Source organism: Oncorhynchus kisutch, linkage group LG13 (assembly GCF_002021735.2).
Source record: "Oncorhynchus kisutch isolate 150728-3 linkage group LG13, Okis_V2, whole genome shotgun sequence".
Classification (NCBI taxonomy): Eukaryota; Metazoa; Chordata; class Actinopteri; order Salmoniformes; family Salmonidae; genus Oncorhynchus; species Oncorhynchus kisutch.
Window position 1 is genome coordinate 63094270 of NC_034186.2, and position 14818 is coordinate 63109087.

Genomic DNA, 14818 nt, shown 5'->3' on the forward strand with positions numbered 1-14818 from the left:
TTATCTTGCTATCCTGCTTCATAAACAACGTCAGTTACTTGAAGTGGGTAAAAACAATTGTGTCGACATTAATATTGTCTTTTTTTGTATAATTTGGCAAATGTCTGTTCAAGGCAAATCTCAAATCAAATCAAATTTGATTTGTCACATACAGATGCAGACCTTACCGTGAAAGGCCTTAACCAACAATGCAGTTCAAGAAAGAGTTAAGAAAATATACTAAATAAACTAAAGTAAAAAATATTGAATAAAAAGTCACACAAAATAACAATAACGGGGCTATATACATGGTACCGGTACCGAGTCAGTGTGCGGGGGTACTGGGCCGTACGCACTACCCTCTGCCGAGCAGTTGCTATACTAGGTGGTGATGCAACCGGTCAGGATGCTATCGATGGTGCAGCTGTAGAACCTTTTGAGGATCTTGGGACCCATGCCAAATCTTTTCAGTCTCCTGAGGGGGAAAACATTTTGTTGTGCCCTCTTTACGACTGTCTTGGTGTGATTGGACCATGATAGTTTGTTGGTGATGTGGCAACCAAGGAACTTGAAACTCTCCACCTGTTCCACTACAGCCCCGTCGATGTGAATGGGGGCGTGTTCGGACCTCCTTTTCCTGTAGTCCACGATCAGCTCCTTTGTCTTGCTCACGTTGAGAGAGAGGTTGTTGCATACTCTCCCTTTACGAGAACGCTTAACAGCTCAGGAACATACGGATTTTGGGTGGGATGGAACAACCCCCCCATACCTCTGTGTATATGATATTCGGAACATTCCATAAGAAGGTGGGCATACCATATGTGTACTGTGTATGCTCCCAGGACAGACATCCCATGATATTCTTCTTACATGACCATCAATCTGGCTGCCTCAAGCCTCAGAGCACACCGTAGCTACAGGAGAATTGATTTGTTTTGCGTAATGACTATGGCTTAGCCCACTACTTGTGACCCTACTAACAAGTATCTTCTTGGCCCTTTAGCACAATGGTAAGATTAATGGGCTTGATGCATTATTGATTCCACCTGTCTGCTCTCTGCTGCCATATACAGTGAGTGTACAAAACACTGCTCTTTCCATGACATAGACTGACCAGGTGAAAGCTATGATCCCTTATTGATGTCACCTGTTAAATCTACCTCAATCAGTGTAGATGAAGGGGAAGAGATAGGTTAAATAATGTTTTTTAAGCCTTAAGACATTTGAGACATCGATTGTGAATGGACAAGGGAAAATCAAATCAAAGTTTATTTGTCATATGCGCCGAATACAACCTTAGAGTGAAATGCTTACTTACAGGTTCTAACCAATGGTGCGGGGAAAAAAGGTGTGTGTGTGTGTGTGTGTGTAGGTAAGTAAAGAAATAAAACAGTAAAAAGACATTTGAGAAAAGAGTAGCAAGGCTTTATACAGACACCTGTTAGTCAGGCTTATTGAGCTAGTATGTACATGTAGGTATTGTTAAAGTGACTATGCATATATGATGAACAGAGAGTAGCAGAAGCGTAAACAGAGGGGTTGGCGGGCGGTGGGACACAGTGCAGATAGCCCGGTTAGCCAATGTGCGGAAGCACTGGTTGGCTGGGCCATTTAGGTAGTATGTACAGTACATCAATGTATAGTTAAAGTGACTATGCATATAAGAAACAGAGAGTAGCAGCAGCGTAAAAGAGGGGTTGGGGTGGGCACACAATGCAGTCCAGGTAACCATTGATGAGGAGACTCCTGTTCAGGGGTCTTATGGCTTGGGGGTAAAAACTGTTGAGAAGCCTTTTTGTCCTAGACTTGGCACTCCGGTACCGCTTGCCATGCGGTAGTAGAGAGAACAGTCTATGACTGGGGTGGCTAGGGTCTTTGACAATTTTTAGGGCCTTCCTCAGACACCGCCTGGTGTAGAGGTCCTGGATGGGAGGCAGCTTTGCCCCAGTGATGTACTGGGCCGTACGCACTACCCTCTGTAGTGCCTTGCGGTCGGATGCCGAGCAATTGCTGTACCAGACAGTACTCGGTGCTCCTTTTCCTGTAGTCCACAATCATCTCCTTAGTCTTGGTTACGTTGAGGGATAGGTTGTTATTCTGGCACCACCCGGCCAGGTCTCTGACCTCCTCCATACAGGCTGTCTCGTCGTTGTCGGTGATGTACTGGGCCGTGTCGTCAACAAACTTAATTATGGTGTTGGAGTCGTGCCTGGCCATGCAGTCGTGGGTGAACAGGGAGTACAGGAGGGGACTGAGCACGCACCCCTGGGGAGCTCTAGTGTTGAGGATCAGCGTGGCAGATGTGTTGCTACCTACCCTCACCACCTGGGGGCGGCCTGTCAGGAAGTCCAGGATCCAGTTGCAGAGGGAGGTGTTTAGTCCCAGCATCCTTAGCTTGTTGATGAGCTTTGAGGGTACTATGGTGTTGAATGCTGAGCTGTGGTCAATGAACAGCATTCTCACATAGGTGTTCCTTTTATCCAGGTGGGAAAGGGCAGTGTGGAGTTTAATAGAGATTGCATCATCTGTGGATCTGTTTGGGCGGTATGCAAATTGGAGTGGGTCTAGGGTTTCTGGGATAATGGTGTTGATGTGAGCCATTACCAGCCTACCAAAGCACTTCATGGCTATGGACGTGAGTGCTACGGGTCTGTAGTCATTTAGGCAGGTTGCCTTTGTGTTCTTGGGCACAGGGACTATGGTGGTCTGCTTGAAGCATGTTGGTATTACAGACTCGAATAGGGACATGTTGAAAATGTCAGTGAAGGGCCTCCCGGGAGGCGCAGTGGTTAAGGGCGCTGTACTGCAGCGCCAACTGTGCCATCAGAGACTCTGGGTTTGCGCCCAGGCTCTGTCGTAACCAGCCGCGACCGGGAGGTCCGTGGGGCGACGCGCAATTGGCCTAGCGTCGTCTGGGTTAGGGAGGGCTTGGCCGGTAGAGATGTCCTCGTCTCATCGCGCACCAGCGACTCCTGTGGTGGGCCGGGCGCAGTGCGCGCTAACCAAGGTTGCCAGGTGCACGGTGTTTCCTCCGACACATTGGTGCGGCTGGCTTTCCCGGGTTGGATGCGCACTGTGTTAAGAAACAGTGCGGCTTGGTTGGGTTGTGTATCGGAGGACGCATGACTTTCAACCTTAGTCTCTCCCGAGCCCGTACGGGAGTTGTAGCGATGAGACAAGATAGTAGCTACTAAAAACAATTGTATACCACGAAAAAGGGGTAAAATAATATTTTTTTATATTTAAAAAAATTAAATGTCAGTGAAGACACCTGCCAGTTGTTCAGCACATGCCCGGAGCACACGTCCTGGTAATCCGTCTGGCCCCGCAGCCTTGTGTATGTTGACCTGTTTAAAGGTCTTACTCACGTCAGCTACGGAGAGCGTGATCACACAGTCGTCCGGAACAGCTGATGCTCTCATGCATGCCTCAGTGGTGCCTGCCTCGATGCGAGCTCGTCTGGTAGGCTCGTGTCACTGGGCAGCTCGCGGATGTGCTTCCCTTTGTAGTCTGTAATAGTTTGCAAGCTCTGCCACATCCGACGAGCGTCTGAGCCGGTGTAGTATGATTCAATCTTAGCCCTGTTTGATGGTTCGTCGCAGGGCATAGCGGGATTTCTTGGAAGCTTCTGGGTTAGAGTATATTTAAGTGCCTTTGAAGGGGGTACGGTAGTCGGTGCCAGGCGCACCAGTTTGAGTGTGTCAAGAACTGCAACGCTGCTGGGTTTTTCAGGCTCAGTTTCTCTCTCGTGTGTATCAAGAATGGTCAACCACCCAAAGGACATTCAGCCAACGGCAGGCCAGTGGTCAAAAAAGGGTCATTGATGAAAGAGGACAGAGGAGGCTGACACGAATTGTGTAGAGCAGCAACAGACGGGCTACAGTTAGTCATGTTTTCGTGGCGCACATTGGGCCCATTGATAAAAGTGGAGCAAGTTTTGAACGCCACAGGATATCTGAACATCATTACCAATCAGATGCATCCATGCAAGGCAGCAGTGTATGACTCATGGCACAAGGCTAGGATTGTCCAGGAATGGTTCCACAAACATGACAGACACTGCAGTAGCTGAATTGTCTTGCACAGTCACCAGATTTCAATCCAATTGAGCATCTGTGGGATGAGATGGAATGATCTATTCAGAGTAGAGATCCTCTACCAGCCAACATAACACAACTGTGGGAAGCATTGGAGTCAACATTGGCCAGCATCCCTGTGGAACGCTTTTGAAACCTTGTAGAGTTCATGCCCCGACAAACTGGCTGTTCTGAGGACAAAACGGGGTACAACTCAATATTAGGAACGTGTTCCTAATGTTTTGTATACTCAATGTGTTATATTATACTGTGGTTGTGCTTTGGTTTTCAAGCCTGAATGGCTGAAGTGAATGCATGAATAGTAAATACAGTACAAATTATGTTTTTCTCCATGACATGCACTGAATGTGACAGTTCTCTGGACTGTTTGTCCTCCGAGTGAAACGGCCAACCATTTTATTGTACCATCAAATGCATTTGTAAATTTGTTTGTAATTTGACAGTTCTGTATAGTGATGTGTGGTTATGGAGATCATCTCATGCAGCCTGGCATTGTAAAGACACAGTGTTGCATGGAAAAGCAACCTGTAGGCAGACAGCGAGCAGTGTGACATACTGTAAGCAGCATGGTGTATATATATATATATATCAGGGGACAGCCAAGGGTTTTAATGGTTCGTAGAAAGTTGTGGAACGGCCATTAAAATGAGTTTGCCTTTCCATGTGATAGTAATTGAAATAGAATGGCATGTGCTTAACTATTGCTGTATAACTGGATATCCAACGTTGGCAGAAACGTGTTGCAGCCCAGTTGGTTCTGTTCTGCCTCCCGCTGGACTTCTTGGAAACAACAAACCATTCATGTAAGCTCACAAGATCAGGGAGGCTCCTAAGTCTGCTTCTGAACTGCCTTAGCCATGGTGCTTAACGCTGTAGATTAGTATTTTCTGGGTAAAGTAATCCTGAAGGATTTGAACCCTTCAACCCTTGACTTCCAATATAGTTTTGTCTCTTTATCCATCTATCCCCTTTCATCTCAGGTTGAGGCTTGACCCCTAACTCAAGTGCCTCTTCCCATGCTTCAACAATGTCCTCAAAATGTCAAAGATGGGCGTACAATCAGAGGGGAGACATTTTGGTGGTGCTGTTTAGCCTGTCACTGTCTTCACCTCACAGAATAAGTAGATCGGTCTACATACTCCTTAGTACCGCTCATTTCCAGGTCTGCTCTCCCTCAGCTCTCCAACCTTACAGATGTACTTACTGTCAGCGCCAGTCATCTACCGTCACCTCCAGTCTCTTTGGTCTGTTCCACACCGGGGGCGTCAGAGTCCTGCTCTCCACTGTGGGGGCCCTGGTGGGCGGACAGGCGGTCCAGAGACCTGGGCGACATTTTAATGTCCCTTCTTCTATAGCACCAGCACATGGCCAGGTCGGCCCGGAACGAGGGCGTGTAGAAGCCATAGATGACCGGGTCAAAACATGTGTTCAGGTTGCCGAAGACAAACAGGGCGTGGTGGATGTATTCAGGCGTGACCTGCAGCATCTCCGGCTGGAACCAGTACCAGATACCCAGGAGGTAGTAGGGCGTCCAGCAGACCACGAAGGACATCACAATGATGATGGTCATCTTTAGAGTCTTCATTCGTGCTTTGGGGATCATGTCTGTGCCACTGCGTCTCAGGCAGGACTCGCCATCTGGAAATGTATGGCACTGGTTAGTAGCTTCCTAAAGCTAATGTAGCTATCATATCTCTCCTAAACATTGTCAATGTATAATTCATGTTGGAACAGCATATAGGCCTACTGAGGTTGCCATTTTGGACATGCAAGTATTGTGGTTGCCAGATTGGAATAGCTAGCTTGTACCTTTGTTCCTGTGGAGTTGCTGATTGATCTCAATGAGGATATGTGTGTAACAGAAGCTCATGACCAGCAGGGGGAACACGTAGAGAGTGACGAAGTAGAACATGTTGTAGACCGTCTCCTGCCATCGCTCTTTGAAGCTGCCATGGGTCACACACTGGGTGAAGTCTACGCCCTCTGCCTTGATGGCCCGGAAGATGAACAGCTGGGGAACAGGAAGTCACTGAGTAACAACAACCACAGCATCTAAGATGTATGACAATCCACCTACTGTAAATAGAGAAGTACCTTTCACACAGGTATGCACTGGGCTACTACAGTACTACTTTAGGTTGTGTTGAGGATCATTTAATCTACCTTCAAAGTATAAAACTCAGTTGAGATCTTGGCTGCTATTTTGTGCCGGCGCATTGGCCAGAAATGGGTGGTTTAATGAGAAAATGCAGTGGCTGAGTCATGTCTGCAGTATTTTCTGATTAATGAATGCAGTGGTCAGTAGCATCACAATAGCTTTCAAGGTGGATCCATATTCTGCATTGGCTTTCAAAATGATTTGGGGACATAAATCACCATGACAGACATATATAAATACTGAATTGATTTATGATTTTAGACTTTCAGTTGTATCCAATCTGAGTTGTTAGCCTTTTGCAACAATGCAATTTGACTTGTTTTCCAATCCCCCATGTATTAATAAAACGTTAGATTGTTTTCAGTGTTTAAATACTTGCTTTTACAACATCTCCCTCCTCCCTCTGCTGATGTTGCACATTCCTAATTCTCAGGAATATAATCACATTCCACACTCTGGGGGGCACAATTAACTAACTAATATCAGCATGCCAGGAATTTAAAGATTTCTCGCTGAAATGCCTCATTTCCAGGAAGACTCCGGAAGGCATATCCCTATCTGTCTATCTACCCCCTTGTCCTTGCCCCCGTGCTGCATAGGGGCGGTGATTACGTGGGATCTCAGACGGTGTGGCACTGATACGTAAATCCTGTTATGCCCCTCTGCACTCTGCAGCTCTGAGAATTAAATGCCAGGGGAAGAGCCTGAGGCAAGACGTTCAAGATGCTCTGCCCTGTGGTGAATCACTCGCCTACCAGCAGGTGCACTGATAAAACTCCCAGCAGCCCCGGCGCCACTCTGGCACCAAATTAGGCTTTTTTGTCTACTCAGATACATAAATATATCCTCATGAGGGACGCACTCTGTTTCTCCCCCTTTGAATCTCCCGTTCCACACCCTGACACTCTACCCCCTTCAAGCAAACAGTCACTCTCCTGCAGCTTGAAGTAAGCCATCCAAACAATGTAGAGAAGCCTGGACTACTTTGAAGTTGTAGTGCAGTAGTATGCCATTACTCTTTGAAACCATTTTACATACTGTGCAAGAATATACCCAAGAACATTCCAAACTACAGTAAGTTATTTACTGTACATTTTCTATTGCCTTAGGCTACATTCTAAATCAGATGACTTGTAATATATTTTCTACAGGGGAAAAAAAGATGCCCCGCATTGTGAGCTTGAATTGGTTGTAGCCAAAAACAAATTCAAGATCACACTGTGGGGCAGTTTTTCTTTTTTATAATAATAATATATTACAAGACATAAACCACTCTGTCAAGTTCAGAGGAAATATTTAATTTCCCTTTCAAAGCGAATCAATGAATGCATCCATCCACATTTCCCTCTACACTGGCTGTCCTCACAGACCAGTGCACCATTAACTATCACTTTCACATAATCCTTAATGCACTGCTTTTGTCAAGGGGTTTTCAGGAAAGCATTTTTCAATGACACGGCGGACAGGACTGTGTTTTTGATTCAAGGAACACATTGCCAAAGAGCCAGGGAGATCCTCAGCCTATATTCATTAAATCCCCATCTAGGTCCATCAGTATGTGTGCACAGTAGGCGAAGCGGTTTCAATTTCTGGATGAGATGAAAGTTCAACTCAACTCTTGAGTACAGCACACCATGCAGGAACAGAATCGTAGGTAATGCCTCCTCGTTTGTCACTGTGTGTGTATGTGTGTGTGTATTAGATGTACGCTTGACCTTGACCAGATTAATTCAGTATCTGTCACAAATGGTGACCTCAGCCATCCTTTCACCTGTCATCATTCACCACAGTGCATCAACCACTGGGTCGAGAGTGTTAACTGGCACTTGAAACATCTGTGCAAACTGATTGATTATGTGTACACTCCCGCTCAGCCCAGTCAAAGCTCCTCTCTGTCCTGGCACCCCAATTGTGGAACAAGATTCCCCCTAAAGCTAGGACAGCAGAGTCTCTGCCCATCTTCCAAAAACAACAAACCCTACCTCTCCAAAGAATATCTTAACAAACTTCTGTATTGAGGCAAAAGTCCTGTCCTGTCCGCCCTGTGATATGTGGTTCTCACCTAGATATCTATTTATTTATTCATGTCATTTTTACCCCCTTTTTCTCCTCAACTTTGTGATTAAGATCATGTCTCATCGCTGCCTGGCTCGGGAGAGGCGAAAGTAGAGTCACGCGTCCTCTGAAACATGACCCGCCAAACCGTGCTTCCTAACATCTGCCTGCTCAACTCGGAAGCCAACTGCTCCAATATGTCCGAGGGAACACTGTTCAACTGACGACCGAGCTCAGCCTGCAGGCACCCGGTCCGCCACAAGGAGTCACTAGAGCATGATGAGCAAAGTAAACCCTCCCCTAACCCGGACGATGCCCTATGGGACTCCCAGTCATGGCCGGTGATCAAACCCCAGGCTGTAGTCACGCCGCAACATGGCGATGCAGTGCCTTAGACCGCTGCCCCACCTGGGAGGCCCCCACATAGCCATCTTAAGATTAATGCACTTACTCTAAGTACCTTTGGATAAGAGCGTCTGCTAAATTACTAAAATGTAAATACACACTTCAAAGTGCCTTGACTAACCCACAGCTAGAGCTGCACTTGGCATGAACACGTCATCTCAACAACATACCAGGAATGAACAAAATTTAATTTAAATTTTAAGGAATTTACCTTGAATTTCTTGGAGTGCCACACTATTTATAGTAAACAAGGCTACCAGGGTTTTAACTCACCTGTGGTAAGGCCAGAAGCACGCTGAGGCCCCAGGCCAGACCCAGCATCCTCTTGTTCCTGTGGTGGGAGTTGAGTGAGTCCAGCGGGTGCAGGATGGCGTGTTGCCTGTCCAGACTGACCACCACCAGGATGAAGGCTGACGAGTGCATGGCAAACAGCTTGAGGAAGCACAGCATCTTACACATGGCATCTCCGCCATACCACTGCACCGTGATGTTCCAAATGGCGTCCAGTGGCATCACCACAAAGGTCATCATCAGGTCGGCGGCGGCCAGGCTCATGATGAGTGGTCGCAAGTGAGAAGCCAGGCGCCGGCCACGCCCCCGGCACACACTGATCAATAACGCAAGGTTGCTGCAGGCAGCAAATAGGAAGAGGATTAAGGTGGCGCCGACACGGAATTGGGCAGCTCGGGTGAAGGTGGGCGCCTCCCAGTCAACCAGAGGTGGAAACTGGGACATGTTTAAGAGGGCGGGTTGCATTGACCCGGTGGCACCCACTAAGGGAGGCCTCAGGAGGGACAGGTTGCCAGACATCCTGGGTTGGAAAAGACAAGATTTATATGAATGACTATAGATGACAAAATAGAACATGCATGTCATTATCGTGATTACATACATTATTATCATATACACAAAGTTTTTATGCGTGGTCAGATATTCTACGTTGCTCTTGATAGTATAAGTGATTATTAATGTAAAATAAGACCACAGTCCACCAACCAACTCATCAGAGAGAAGCGTACCCACTGGGTACACCACATAATTTCAACGTGGATAATTGGATAATATTTGGTTGAGCCGTTAATCAATTAGATTACAACATATATTCACCCACTCAAAAAGCAGTGGTGTAAAGTTCCTCAGTAAAAATATTTTCAAGTACTACTTAAGTAGTTTTTTTGGGGTATCTGTACTTTACTATTTATATTTTTGACAACTTTTACAAAATATTGTACTTTTTACTCCATACATTTTCCCTGGCAACCCAAGGAACTCATTACATTTTGAATGCTTAGCAAGACAGGAAAATTGTGAAATTCATATACTTATCATCCCTACTGCCTCTGGTTTGGTGGACTCACTAAACACAAAGGCATACCAAATACTTTTAGACTTTTACTCAAGTAGTATTTTACTCGGTGACTTTCACTTTTACTTGAGTAACTTTATATTAAGGTATAATACTTTTAATCAAGTATGACAACTGGGTACTTTTCCACCACTGTTCGTTGAATTGCCAGTGTGTTATCACTATGCTTTCAACCATCTAAAAGCACAACCAAATGCCAATGGAAAACAATGTCTGATTTTTGGTTTAATTGTCACCCAAATGTCGATCACTGCACTTTCAACCATCTTAAAGCACAGCAAAGTTCAAATGGGAATACAGTGTCAGATATGTGTTATCACTGTGTTTAATTCATCTAATAGCAGAATCAAAACTGTATTGCAGTTGAGATTACATTAATGCCATTTGAGATTGTGTGCAGATTGTGACGATCTCCATAGACCTGCAACATCCTACACATACCATCTTGAACATGCATGCTTTATGTGTATAGTTACAGTAACAACGTGCGAATGGACGTATTCCTAATTTTAAGGTGGAATGTTACATTAGTTTGGAAGATGGCCTAAAATTATTTACTGTATTACAAAAGTGATATTAAATTCAGTTTGGTTGATAATGCAACCAAACACCAACATTTAAAGGAGATGTACTGTATATATCAAGTATGAAGGGAAGACCCAGATGCAGACCACGTCAAATAAACAATAGTTTAATGTTCCAACTGGGCCAGGCAAGACAGGTATGGGTCAGAAAACCAGAGGTCAGGCAACGGTACCGGACGGCAGGCAGGCTCAGGGTGGTTAGGCAGGCGGGCTCAGAGTCAGGACAGGCAAGAGTCAAAACCGGGAGGGCAAGAAAAGAGAGACTAGAAAAAGCAGGCGCTGAGACACAAACCGCTGGTTGACTCGAACAAAGAAGACGAACTGGCAACGGACAAACAGAGAACACAGTCTCCACACCTGGAGGGGGTGGAGACAATCACAAGGACAGATGAAACAGATCAGGGTGTGACAGTATATACTGCTTGGATAGTTAGATCTAAGCCACTGTCTTAATCCTATTCTTTAATTTATATTTTTGGTTGAGTTAGAGACATGAATCCAACATATCATTTGTTAACGTGGACAATTTCAAAGGTGATATTGAATTATTTTTGATTATAAATGCAACAAAATACCAACATTTGAAGGAGATTTATCTTCTGATTGGATAGCTCCATCTGTGCCACTGACTTAGTCTGGCTTTAATTCCAGTTTGTCTAAAAATTTATAATTGATATGTTGGATTCACGTCTTTATCTCAATAAAAAATAAAAGTTAAACAATAAGACTAAATCAAATCATACTTTAAATGCACTTTAAATTAAGTTTGTATTGTTGAATTGTTGAATTCTGGGTTTAATTTAAACAATAGCTGTTAACTTTTCAAACGCTATAGGCCTAAATAGCATCATTGATGTTATATGATTGATAAAGTATGGTCACATTTCATTTGCTCTGTTAAACCTACCCTGTGGAATGACTTCGATAGCAACAGTGAATCTATTTAGTTTTAAGTGGAGATCTCCCCACAAGAATTCTCATGATCGCACATTAGTAATAGTCAGTGAAAAATATCATAGCTAAGCAGGGCTGGGATTGGTTAGAACCTTAAAACCCTGGATGGGAGACCAAAGGGTAGATTCTCCAGTAGGAGGTGCGGCACAGCCTATTGTTGTTTTCTGACAGTGGATTTTTTAACGTTGAAGATTTGACGTTTTAAAGGTACAAATTCAACATATTTTACACAAGTGTTGTCTATGTTTACATTTGGTTACCATAATGACATAATCCTGAGGCTGAAATACCACCCTCAAAACAACAGTTGATGACTTTTTTCAAATCCAATGTATTTTCCATGCAGATTCCACATCACAATACGTTGACAAATTAAGTTGAAACAACTTTGAGTCAGCCAGTTTGTGCATGGTGGGTAATGGTATCAAGATGATAAACAATTATCCCACTGACAGAATCGCACGGTGACATATTGTAATCTCTTGGTAATCAGAATATGACGCTGCCTGTTATTGCTCAACTATACACAGAAGGCCAGTGGAGAAGTATGGGTATTCAACACACTGTTGTCACTAATGAGACATGAGGCAGCCTCCCCTGCTAATAACAAACCTCTGCAATATAACTCGCACAGTAGTCGCACAAGCGCTGCATCTTCCCTACTCATTGCTGCTGTTTGTATGGCTCTAGTTGGCCTCCCAAATATCCCTCTATTCTGTTAGCTAGACACAGGTTTGGCATGTCAGCTAAACTCCTGCCCAGTGTAACATATTCATCTGACGTCCTGAACACCAGGGAAATGGCCATATAGATGCTACTGTACTTTTCACGACAGATGTTTGTGAGGAAATGTACATAGGATGTATGTTTGAATGGAAGGCTCTGTGTGGAATTGGACTTGAGATATATGCACTGTATTGAAAAAACATACATTAAATCCTATGCTCAATAAGAAATACAGGACCAGCTGTTTCAAATAAGCTGTAGTGTTGGTGAGAAGCATTGCATTCATTAATTTGCAAAACAATGATCCAACCTGATCTGATTCAGTGACCCCAATTGGGTTGTAATAGAGGCCTACCTACCTGTAAATAACCACGTTGACTCTGACCATGATGGATCTGTATTTATACCACTTTATGGCCAATGCAAATCAGCCCACACACAGAGCACAATAACCTGGCCTGTGTTGTGTCCTAGCCCCAGAGGACTGCAATCAGTGCCCTAAAGCATCATTGTGTGCACTGTTTGTGGACTGATTCATAATGGCACAGTGATGTGCAGAACACCATGGATCATAGTGGGGGAGCGAGATGTCTTTGCATATCAAAGTGTAATGACAAACCTCAAAGTGAGAGGCTGATCCAGGAGGACTTCATGTACTGTATATCACACACATAGAGGTAATAAGGTTGGAAATAGGATTATGATCAGATAAATTATCAGTATTCATCATTCATTTGATCCTACAGCTTAATATCAAATGAGAAGATGATCCGCTCATTGACCTGGCCAAGGCTTTCGACTCTGTCAATCACCACATCCTCATCGGCAGACTCGATAGCCTTGGTTTCTCAAATGATTGCCTTGCCTGGTTCACCAACTACTTCTCTGATAGAGTACAGTGTTGTCCTGGCTTCTGGCAGTCTCTATGGGGGTGCCACAGGGTTCAATTCTTGGACCGACTCTCTTCTCTGTATACATCAATGATGTCGCTCTTGCTGCTGGTGAGTCTGATCCATCTCTACGCAGACGACACCATTCTGTACACTTTTGGCCCTTCTTTGGACACCGTGTTAACAACCCTCCAGACGAGCTTCAATGCCATTACAACTCTCCTTCCATGGCCTCCAATTGCTCTTAAATACAAGTAAAACTAAATGCATGCTCTTCAACCGATCGCTGCCTGCACCTGCCCGCCCGTCCAACATCACTACTCTGGATGGTTCTGACAACTACAAATACCCAGGTGTCTGGTTAGACTGTAAACTCTCCTTCCAGACTCACATTAAGCATCTCCAATCCAAAGTTAAATCTAGAATTGGCTTCCTATTTCACAACAAAGCATCCTTCACTCATGCTGCCAAACATACCCTTGTAAATCTGACCATCCTACCGATCCTCGACTTTGGCGATGGCATTTACAAAATAGCCTCCAACACTCAGGAAATTGGATGCGGTTTATCACAGTGCCATCCGTTTTGTCACCAAAGCCCCATATACTACCCACCACTGCGACCTGTACACTCTCGTTGGCTGGCCCTAGCTTCATACTCGTCACCAAATCCACTGGCTCCAGGTCATCTACAAGACCCTGCTAGGTAAAGTCTCCCCGTATCTCAGCTCGCTGGTCACCATGGCAGCACCCACCTATAGCACTCGTTTCAGCAGGTATATCCCTCTGGTCACCCCCAAAACCAATTCTTCCTTTGGCCACCTCTCCTTCCAGTTCTCTGCTGCCAATGACTGGAACGAACTACAAAAATCTCTGAAACTTGAAACCCTTATCTCCCTCACTAGCTTAAGCACCAGCTGTCAGAGCAGCTCACAGATTACTGCACTTGTACATAGCCCATCTATAATTTAGCCCAAACAACTACCTCTCCCCCTACTGTATTTATTTATTTAGCTCCTTTGCACCCCATTATTTCTATCTCTACCTTGCACATTCTTCCACTGCAAATCTACCATTCCAGTGTTTTACTTGCTATATTGTATTTACTTCGCCACCATGGCCTTTTTTTGTTGCCTTTACCTCCCTTATCTCACCTCATTTGCTCACATCGTATATAGACTTATTTCTACTGTATTATTGACTGTTTGTTTTACTCCATGTGTAACTCTGTTGTTGTATGTGTCGAACTGCTTTGCTTTATCTTGGCCAGGTCTCAATTGTAAATGAGAACTTGTTCTCAACTTGCCTACCTGGTTAAATAAAGGTGAAATAAATTGTAAAGATCAGACAGTATGGCAGTGACTATACATCTTCTCTTAGCAAGTGCAGTAGATTTAAACACCACCAATCAACAATCATCAAAACATTATTAACGAGTACTCAAACACATGAACTGTTCACCTAGAGTAAGATGGAATGACACTGAACCTGGAAACAAGAAAAGCCAGTGTTGTTTAGACTACATGTGTCGTCTGCCTGCTGACTATTGGCTTGAAAGTCAATGTAGAGGACTGCAGAGCCTGACCTTACCCCACTCCAGAGCTG

General features: G+C 44.6%; 1 protein-coding gene across 1 annotated transcript; it reads right to left on the minus strand.

The window, feature by feature from the left end:
* Positions 1–3733: 3733 nt before the first annotated feature.
* LOC109901455 (gonadotropin-releasing hormone II receptor-like) lies at positions 3734–9597 on the minus strand. The gene is made up of 3 exons (XM_020497453.2): positions 8968–9597; positions 5886–6087; positions 3734–5714 (listed from the first exon to the last, which is right to left on the minus strand). The coding sequence occupies exons 1-3, from the start codon at positions 9595–9597 to the stop codon at positions 5293–5295; spliced, it is 1254 nt and encodes a 417-aa protein (XP_020353042.2). The 3' UTR covers positions 3734–5292.
* Between the last annotated feature and the right edge of the window lie 5221 nt (positions 9598–14818).

Coding starts and splice junctions, on each gene's coding strand:
- LOC109901455 (XM_020497453.2), bottom strand. CDS start 9,597: ATGATAATAATGTATGTAATCACGATAATGACATGCATGTTCTATTTT. Junction 6,088..8,967: donor TGCTTCTGGCCTTACCACAG/GTGAGTTAAAAC, acceptor CCTGTTCCCCAG/CTGTTCATCTTCCGGGCCAT. Junction 5,715..5,885: donor GCAACTCCACAGGAACAAAG/GTACAAGCTAGC, acceptor ATACATTTCCAG/ATGGCGAGTCCTGCCTGAGA.